General features: G+C 37.9%; 1 protein-coding gene across 1 annotated transcript; it reads right to left on the bottom strand.

The window, feature by feature from the left end:
- Positions 1 to 3005: 3005 nt before the first annotated feature.
- Positions 3006 to 4168, bottom strand: LOC131356563 (serine/threonine-protein kinase pim-1-like). The gene is made up of 2 exons (XM_058395685.1): positions 3876 to 4168; positions 3006 to 3729 (listed from the first exon to the last, which is right to left on the bottom strand). The coding sequence occupies exons 1-2, from the start codon at positions 3897 to 3899 to the stop codon at positions 3352 to 3354; spliced, it is 402 nt and encodes a 133-aa protein (XP_058251668.1). The 5' UTR covers positions 3900 to 4168; the 3' UTR covers positions 3006 to 3351.
- Between the last annotated feature and the right edge of the window lie 6002 nt (positions 4169 to 10170).

The raw sequence follows: 10170 nt of genomic DNA, 5'->3' as shown, positions 1-10170 counted from the left end.
TTTTAGTCCAATAAACTTCAAAATAAATCTATATTGCTATCAAATTACTGTAGAAACAAAAGAAATATGCTTGTATTTATTGAGCCACTGCTCCATAAATCTCACATAAACAACCTGTGTTTTAAATAATCATTAAATTATTCCTAAATGAACATTCTCCATTGTGATTTATAGAAAATCTTGGCAGAAAGTCATATAGCCATTAGAAATGGCTAGGAAATGCTCCATAATGGATAATGGATATTTCTGGAATGTTATCAACACAAAAACTAAAGGAACTCTGATAGTAATACAGGTCTATTGTTGTAATCTGTTACAACATATAACATAATAAACACCCATGTTATCCCATGTTATGCAGAGCTACTCATTAAGAGTTCACATAAAATAAAAAAAAACATTTTGATCCAGAAAATGATCACTTCTGGTTTAAATCAGAATGTATGTGGTTTAAACAGTTACAGATAGTCGCATTGCTTTACACCCCTTTTTGAGACAGGGTTTTGTATCACTGCAAATAGATTTAAGCCTAGAATTACTTTCATTATATTAAATAATTAATAATAAAAACTAACATATGTAATAATTCATTACATTTACTGATGTGGCATGAAGTCATTTCATTCTTTCTGCAAAGATCTTGGGATTCATGTAACACAAGCAGTCAGCTTTTGGAGAACAGCTTAGTATATGCACTTACTTTAAACAGAACATTTTTTCTAGGGCTAGATTCAACTTGTTTCAAATGCTGGGAAGTCAGTTATGGTGGCTGCCATACTGGTCGTGCCACAGAGTCAAATGCTACTATCATTTCCAGGAATAGCATGTTGCAGAGGTATGATGGATGGTGCTTAAAAGGTACTTTGATGGTGGATGTGTCTTGGCCATAAATGTATTTTGCATCTTCCCCATATAAAACCCCTTGGCGTAATCGCCAAAGACAGCCAGGAAGACAAATCACTGTGTAAAGTAAATTGTGTAGAAGCACTGGTGTTGCTCATGGTTACAGCCAGGACACTGGTCATGAACTAGTATGCTGTGTCCACTTCACAATGGGATAGCTGCATGTAGTCTATTAAAGTGCTATAGCACCATCTACTGGATTTAAACTTCTTACAAGCTCAAATAATACTGCTTGTAACACTTGAATCACTGTATGATTCGGTGTAAAACAAATTATGTCACGCAGAAGGAGATATATATAATTTTCGAGGTTTTTTAATCCAAAAACTTCCTCAGGAAGAATCATAAGTCACCTAGTAGGCTTTGTAAGTTTTATTTAATGATCAAGTGCTGCACAAAGGACATAGTACCTTTTGTGTCTCCTGAGGAGTGAGCACTTGTGCACAGCTTGTTCCTGGCAGCACGTCCTGCACAACACAACACCTCTACTTCTCTATTATTCCTTTGTTTATATGTTAGCAGCATGCTATTCTGTTCCCATCATGTCAAGCCTCTGTATGAGCAATTAACTTCAGATTTATCTTTAAGATTAGTCATTGTTGAAACTCCATATTTTTAGATTAAAGGAAACACCAAAGGTTAACATGGAGACTTGGGACAGTTTCTGTGTCATCCTTGCAACACAAGCACACAGTTTGATGTGACCTTCATCAACAGGTTGCTCTGGTATTTCCGCCAGTGATCTGACTCAGAACAAACCCCAGCAGTGTCACTAGGCCAAATGGTGTGTTCCCCTATTAACATACAGCATAAAAACTGGTGTAGTTAACTATAGTGAAGCTTTAATGCTAATTGGACTGTGTTGCTAACTTTTATAATTCTTGTAGAAAATCAGAAAGAAAGAAGAACAGCTGTCAACCACAGCATATACGTCGGAGTTACAGTTAAGTAATGAATATGAGATAAAGCTGCAGGCTTTCAGCTTTATTTTGAAAGTGTGGCACCCACAAAAGTTGGTGTGCATTTGTGTATTGTTTTCCTTTTTCATAATTACCATCACATTAAACCACTGCTGCGGATGAAAGACAATTTCTTTCCCTGGTTTATTTCATAAACAAAGATACTCTCTCATGAACATTTCTTTATAAAAATTCTGGTGTATTATGCCAATCACAGCCATGATAATGAATGTTGGAAAGTAATTACCCCTGTACAGTGATAGATGGTTAATAGATGAAAAATTAATTTCATGAAAAATGTTTTAAATAGAAAGAAATCCTTTATGTGAATTGAAGACATTGTGGAGGAGGGATTTGTTGGGAAATCTCTGTTAGTGGGCAGGATTGTCTGCTCTGCAAAGAAAGCTAAAGACAGGAATTTTATACTGTGCACCACCAGCAATCATGACATGTTTGTGTTTATTTTTCATTTTTGCTGTTTCTAACAAATATTTGGGAGTGACATATCAAGTAATTTCTTACAGAAGCAATAGTAATGCTCTCATTTTGCCCTGACCTTCCTACACACTTATCCATGATAACAAAAAATATTCTTTTATTAAATAAAGCACAAAAATAATAAGATAATGAAAAATGAAAAAACTCATTTTAGATCAAAGGTAAGGATTCTGTACAATGAATTCAGATGTATTTACAGTTATATAATTAATTAGAAATTCTTTACAAAAGTTCTGTACAAGTCTTAACAAAAGTTCAGATATATTACAATTTTTTAAGAGGAGGTTAGTGCAGTGGTCCCTGTCTCCTGTACACTGGCCCTTCAGAAATCTGGTTAGTAAAACCATTGGTGAAACTCTATTTCCTCCAGGCTGGGTCTGTCTTCTTCATTGGGTCTCAGACACCAACGGATCAGATCGCTGCACTCTGTTACACAATACCCAGGTACATGAATCAATAAGACATAGAAAGAAGAATCTAATACTTAACCCCATAAAGAACCTGCTTTATAATAAATAATCCTTTAAAGAAAATGCTGTAGAGTACATTAGAAATTCCTCACACTTGTAACTCTACACATTTCCTGTCAATTTTATCATATTGACTAATTAATACATAGTCATAAAATAAAATACATTAAAATAAATGAACACTTCTTTCTCTGCTCAAGTCTGTGTATAAGGTATAGTTCAGTCTGCTATTAATTAGTCCATAGCTTATCAGTCTTTCTACTTTCTTGCCTTGAGACAGACTTTCAGGGAAGAACAAATAGCCAATTTTTGTTTCCTCAGTGGTCCTGAAAGGCAGACAGCCACACACCAGCCTGTACAGTGTCACTCCCACAGACCAGACGGTAGCTGGGTCTGCCCGATACTGCCCCTGGATGAACCACTCAGGAGGGGCATATTCAGATGTGCCTGTTAACAAAGATACTTTAGATTTAGAAAAAGAGTCACAGTACTTGCTGCCACCAAGAACTCATGGTCTCAAATCAGACACCTGCGAAGTCATTGTAATAGTCTTTGACGAGGTCTCCGCAACCGAAGTCAAACAGCTTGACCTGCCATGTGCCTGTCTGAATAAGGATGTTTTCTGGCTTGACATCACGGTGCAGTATCCCCTGGCTCTTACAATGTGTCAGCGCCTCCATCAGCTGAAACATCACATGGCGAGCCACGACCTCAGTCAAACATCCACCTTGCTTGCTGGAGAATTCATGGAGGTCCAGACATGGTTCAGGCCGTTCCAGAATGACAACATAGTGTTTTGGCTCTTCGAACCAGTCCAGAATCTTGAGGATTCTTGAGCAAGGTTTGGTGTTTGCAAGGACCATCAGCGCTATCTCAGTGGGGAGCCATCCATATCCTGTCTGTAGTATGGGACAAAAAGGAAAGAATAAGTGCCACACGCTATAACGCCATCCTTTGTAATACTATCTTTGTAGAAATCTGATTTTTAGTATGTGTGCTAGGTTATAGTAATAGGTAGGATGTATATTATGATAAAGAAACTTACAAGCTGCAGTTTTTCATAGGGCATTGTCTTGGAGACAAACTTGATTGCAACCTGAGGAAAGATGAATGTGTTATGTACAATTAAATGAAATCATTTACATACATGAAGTAACTAAAAGAGGTCTTCAGACACATTTGGCTTGTGAGGTTATATAATTTTAGACATGCATGAAAGAGCAGTAATTACTGCTTTTGAATAAGAGCTTTGCAATTTTATTGCCAATCTCACAATTCTACAGTGATCCATGTCAAGATTAGCAGTAAAATATGTCAGAATAAAGGGAGGTCAAGAGACGTATAACAATCAGCATCCTTCAAAAGGCACAGTCACCTACCAGTGAACACATTCCTGAGTTCAGTTTTAATATTTAAGATTATGACTAATACCTGGCAGCAATTGACTGCAAATTAAGCTTAGAAGATTAAAATTTGTTAAGTTATTGATTACCTTCTGAACATTAGGAGCACTGATCAACTTTACTTCTGATTGTGTAGAACATTGGTCAAAGGCTAGAGTAAAAACAGAAATGGAAAGACTTACTGGCAATCCGTCTTCTTTCCGTATCCCAGCAAACACACAACCAAATCCTCCTGCACCCAGCAGTTCTCCTTCCAAATACGCCTTCGTCCAATGTGCTGCAAAAAACATCCAATTATAAGTCTCTTATTCATGTAACTCAGCCCACTTTTTATGCATTTCACCTATGAGTTCTGCCTTACATTTGGAAAGACGTATAATAGGTTGGTTAGCAGGTTCCTCTGGACTTCTCTCTGTTCTTGGTCTCTTCTGCAGAGGCTCGGTTGTATCTGCCAGGTTACTGGGCTGGTCTGTCTCCTTACACCCCCGATGCTCCGAAGGGTTTGCAGCCTGCCCCGAGAACAAGCGCTTTCTTTTCTGAATGGTCCTTTGGGTACACCTTGGGATTTTATGGTGACGATGAGTGTTCTTTAACGGCTTAGCTGGGGGTTGAAACGGTGACACAAAAGAACACTTTTAGTTCACTGCGTTGGGTGATGTTTAACGTTAAACATAGGAAGAGAATTACTTCTTCAGGACAACTTTGAACATATAAACTAATAGATTTAGTTTCAGAGTCCGTTTCCATTAAAATATATTCCACAGACAATTATTTATGGTGAATATTGCTAAAGCAAGACATTTTCTGTCACTGTGTACCATCCTCCCAGTGTCATATAATCTAAAAAGATACTATCTTATAAGATGTGCTTAGAATATCATGAACATTTTGATTGTAGTATGCATCAATATGAAAAAAAAATCATTTTATGCAACAAAAATATGAACTAAAAATATTTCTCAACCCTTTTTTAAATCCTTGTTATCATCTGAACTAAGATGTGATGTTATTCCTCCCTCCTCTTGCTGTGTGTATACTTATATAGCTAAACTCATCTTCTCCTTACACATTGATTTAAAGTTATTTTCCTTCCTTTTTTTCTTAGTGATCAATGTTTGCGGCTAACACGTAACATTGCAGTTATATTCCGCTGAAATGAATGAAATGAACGAAATGACTCGAAAAGAGATTCAAAGATCCGATTCAGTAAAATGATCCAAACTTCAGAAGTGAGCGACTGTTAGCTCGCTAGCGCCGTGTTGGCGCCCTCTGGTGTATATACACGTTAAAATACTAAAATTAAAACCCTTTTCCATTCAAATTACCTTTCAGACAGGGTACTAACAATACAACTATATAATATATTACTACATTTTGATAACAGAGTGTGAATAAAAACACTTACCTGTGGGAGTCCGCTGTGAGCCCACTGCCGTGGACACGGTTCCCATCACAGCCGGTGAAGATGCACTTTTATAGCCGTTCAGAAACATCCCAGCAGGTGTCGCTTTATTCTCGGTATCAATTGCCGATACTCACTTCTTATGATGGTGAATCAATCCGGTATTTCTTCTGATGGTGAATCTCTCCGGTATTTCTTCTGATGGTGAATCTCTCCGGTATTTCTTCTGATGGTGAATCTCTCCGGTATTTCTTCTGATGATGAATCTCTCCGGTATTTCTTCTGATGTTGTATCCAATACTCACTTGTTATGATGGTGAATCTCTCCGGTATTTCTCTTGTAGTTGTATCCAATACTCACTTGTTATGATGGTGAATCTCTCCGGTTTTTCTCCTGTAGTTGTATCTGTTTCTAACGCCGCACCACTCGTGTATTTTTAAAATTTGAATTTTAGAACGTTTTGGGGGGAGTGGGGGGGGGGGGTTGGGGGGGGGGGGTAGGGGGGGAGAGAAAAAAAAGTCTTGTCATGGTGGCTCGTTTTAGCTAACTGTCTAACATTCAACATTAAATAAATAAAAAGATTCAGTTTCTCAGAAATGTTGTCATGTTAGCTACATGGATGTATTACTGTTTTGATTAGTCAGTGTGTTTGTGCTAGGATCCAGATCACAATTAAGGTTAAGGCTCTGAGTCGTTGACCAGAAGATCTGGGTTCAACCCCCAAGGATGGGATATGCAAAGAATGAATTTCACTGTGCAGTAATGTAAATGTGACAAAGACAACTTAACTTATGTTAACCCTTTAAACCATGTTAAAATATTAAGCAGTTATTAGTGTCCACTAACTGCACTAATCTGCCCATTTGTGTGGTACACAACACAAGACACAGGTTGTAAACAATGTAATATATACATATATTTATTTGATCCTGAAAATTAGTATGAATGTGGATTCAACTTTGATGTAATGTGGTTTATATTCACATTAATGTAATGTGGATTACATTCAACTTTGAGCCCTTTCAAAGTTCTCAATGACAAGACAGACAGGTGAAGGAAACAGTGGAAAATGAAAAAAGAACACTACTAGGTACATCATGAAAATTTTCTTGAAATTTCTTTGTCATTTGCACTTGATGAATACACCACCACACACTTAAGTGATGTAAAAATTTCAGATCAAGCCAGAAAACAGGCAACTCGTATAATTATAAACATGTGCTGGTTTTGGTGTCAGTTTAATGCCAGACAGATGGTCCACGCAACAGCAGACTTTGACTTGTGATAGAATCCAAGAAGTACAAGATCTCTAAGGCATGTTCAGCTCCTCTTGACTGAAGATCGGACACAACACAGAACTTCACTCCACTGCTGCTCCTGTGTGCGCGCTGACCCTCCACCTCGGCCGAGCGAATACACCGGTAGCTGATCGGGAGATGTTCAGGAGATGCATGAATGCAGAAGAGTTGGAGCTTAACATTATTGCCATAATGTCTACATAGGACTGAGAGGCAATGTTTAAACAGACATTGTACAGTAGTTCCTCGGGTCTGTGGTTATTCAAAAATAAATTCACAATACAATCTCATTTCTATTTCTAATCTCTTTCTCATTGATTATAAACGCTAGAAACCCTAAATCCAAAAACTATAATTTCCCTTTTCAGTGTCAGTTCTGAAAAAGTGATTATGACAAGTCCTTGCTGAGAAACAAATTTAACAAAAGCAGATTAATTTTGCATGTTCAACTGTAATTCTGCCTGAAGCTCATGCTCTCAATTATACATTAGCACAGCTAGATCATAACAGTCTTACAATATTAGAAATGAAACATTATATTCAAAATTCAAAGTATTAGTGCATTTAGTCATGTGTGATTCAATGTAGAACAAGGCAAGGTCATTTGGAGGTTACTTCCACATAATGCTCTGCATAATGCTCCTCGTATTTGACGAGGTCTCTTTCAAGTCAAACAGCTTGACTTGCCACGTGCCTGTCTGAATCAGAATGTTTTCTGGCTTGACATCATGATGCAGTATCCCCTGGCTCTTACAATGCTTCAGAGCCTCCATCAGCTGAAACATAACATGGCGAGCCACGACCTCAGTCAAATATCCACCTTGCTGGCCGGAGAATTCCTCGAGGTCCACACATGGTTCAGGCTGTTCCTGGACGAAAACGTATCATTTTGCCTCTTCGTACAAGTCCAGAATCTTCAGGATTTTTGAGCAAGGTTCTGTGTTTGCAAGGATCGTCAAAGCTATCTCAATGGGCAGCCATCCATATCCTGTCTGTGGTGTGGTATGGTACAAAAAGGAAAGAATGAGTGCCACACATTATAATGCCATCCTTTGTAATACTACTTATCAAGGTCTTCTTAGAAATCTGATTTTTAGGTAAGATGTACATCATGATAAAGAAACTTACAAGCTGCAGTTTTTCATAAGGCATCTTTTTGGAGACGTACTTGATTGCAACCTGAGGAAAGATGAATGTGTTATGAGTAATTAAATGAAATCATTTGCATACATAAAGTAACTAAAAGAGCTCTTCAGACTCATCTGGCTTGTGAGGTTACATCATTTTAATTTTATGCATGAAAGAGCAGTAGTTACTGCTTTTAAATAACAGCTTTGCAACTTTACTGCCAATCCCACAATGCTACAGTGATCCATGATGTCAAATGTACAGTAGCAGCAAAAGATGTCAAAGTAAAGGGAGGTTAAGAGACATATAACAATCAGCCTCCTTCAAAAGGAACTACTAGTGCCTACTAGTGAACACTGCCATTCCTGAGTTCAGTTTTAATATTGTTATAATGTTTTTCTCTAATTTGAGTGCAAATTAGGCTTAGAAGATTAAAATTTGTTAAGACGTGATTGCTTACCTTCTGTCCATTAGTAGCACTGATCAACTTTACTTCTGATTATGTAGAAAACTGGTCAAAGGCTTGAGTAAAAACAGAAATGGAAAGACTTACTGGCAATCCGTCTTCTTTGCGTGTCCCAGCAAAAACACAGCCAATCCTCCAGCACCCAGCAGTTGTCCTTCCAAATACGCCTTCGTCCAATGTGATTGTTACGTCACTAAAGGTTGACTTACAGAAAACACTGTAATTTACTTACAAGTGCAAAAGGTAATATACACTTAATAGCCAAAAGTTTTGGGACGTCTGCCTTTACATGCGCATTCAATTCAATTTTATTTGTATAGCGCTTTTCAACAAAGAGCATTGTCTCAAAGCAGCCTTACATAAGAAACAACAAACATATGAACAGACAAACAGTCCTAGATGTTATCCCAAGTGAGCAAGCCTGAGGTGACTGAGGCGACTGTGGCAAGGAAAAACTCCCTTTGATGGTATGAGGAAGAAATCTTGAGAGGAACCAGACTCAAAAGGGAACCCATCCTCATTTGGGTGACAGCAGAGAGTGTTATTATAAATTATTCTAAACACCGGAGAGTGTGATATGAACAATGTCCTTTGTGCATTTATGTATAGTCAATCGTGTGACGCAGATACAGCATGTGTAGAATGTTATGTAAATTAATAAGGAGGTTGTTGTCGTCCACATAATTTTGGCAGCGTTGCTTTGAATAACCCAATCCTCAAAGCGGAACCCGGCTGGAGCTGGTCCATCTCTGGATGCCACTGGAGCTGGCACAATCTCTATATGCCTCGGGATGGGTAGAAGAAAGGAAACAAGTGGAAAGTAATTAGCATAGCTGCTGTTCATAATATTAGCAGCACTAGATGATAATGTGCATTTAATCAGATGTACTGGAGTACAAGGTTATGGGATGTATTAAATGCATGCCAGCTAAAGAGATAAGTCTTTAGTCTACGTTTGAACTGGGAGACTGTGTCTGAGCCCCGCACACTGTCAGGAAGACTATTCCAAAGTTTAGGAGCTAAATACGAAAACGCTCTACCCCCTTTTGTAGACTTTGATATTGTGGGAACTACCAGAAGTCCAGAGTTTTGTGATCTTAAAGAGTGTGGTGGATTGTAACGTGTTAGAAGACTGGCTAGATAAGTGGGAGCTAAACCATTTAAAGCCTTGAATGTAAATAGTGATAGTTTATAGTCAATTCTAAACTTAACAGGTAGCCGGTGCAGGGATGATAATATTGGGGTTATATGATCATATTTTCTTGACCTGGTAAGAACTCTGGCGGCTACATTTTGGACTAACTGTAGCTTGTTTATTGAAGATGCAGGACAACCACCTAGTAATGCATTACAACAGTCCAGTCTGGAGGTCATGAATGCATGAACTAGCTTTTCTGCATCAGATACAGATAAAACGTTCCTAAGCTTGGCAACATTTCTAAGATGGAAGAAGGCTGTTTTTGTAATATTTAGAAATATGATTTTCAAAGGACAAGTTGCTGTCTAATATTACACCCAGGTCTTTCACTGTTGAGCTAGTAGTAATAGTACATCCTTCTAAATGCAAGCTGAATTGCGAGAGCTTTTGTGTACTGATTTTTGAACCAATAAGTAATATCTCTGTCTCATCAGAATTTAGTAC

Source organism: Hemibagrus wyckioides, linkage group LG01 (genome assembly GCF_019097595.1).
Source record: "Hemibagrus wyckioides isolate EC202008001 linkage group LG01, SWU_Hwy_1.0, whole genome shotgun sequence".
Taxonomy (NCBI): Eukaryota; Metazoa; Chordata; class Actinopteri; order Siluriformes; family Bagridae; genus Hemibagrus; species Hemibagrus wyckioides.
Note: the sequence above shows the minus strand (reverse complement) of the source record. Positions and strands in the feature narration are given on the sequence as shown.

What these genes read in the sequence shown, in the direction of transcription:
- LOC131356563 (XM_058395685.1), bottom strand. Translation starts at nt 3,899, where the DNA reads ATGCCCTATGAAAAACTGCAGCTT. An exon ending in CCTATGAAAAACTGCAGCTT is followed by an intron (nt 3,730 to 3,875) that starts GTAAGTTTCTTT and finishes CCCATACTACAG; the next exon opens with ACAGGATATGGATGGCTCCC.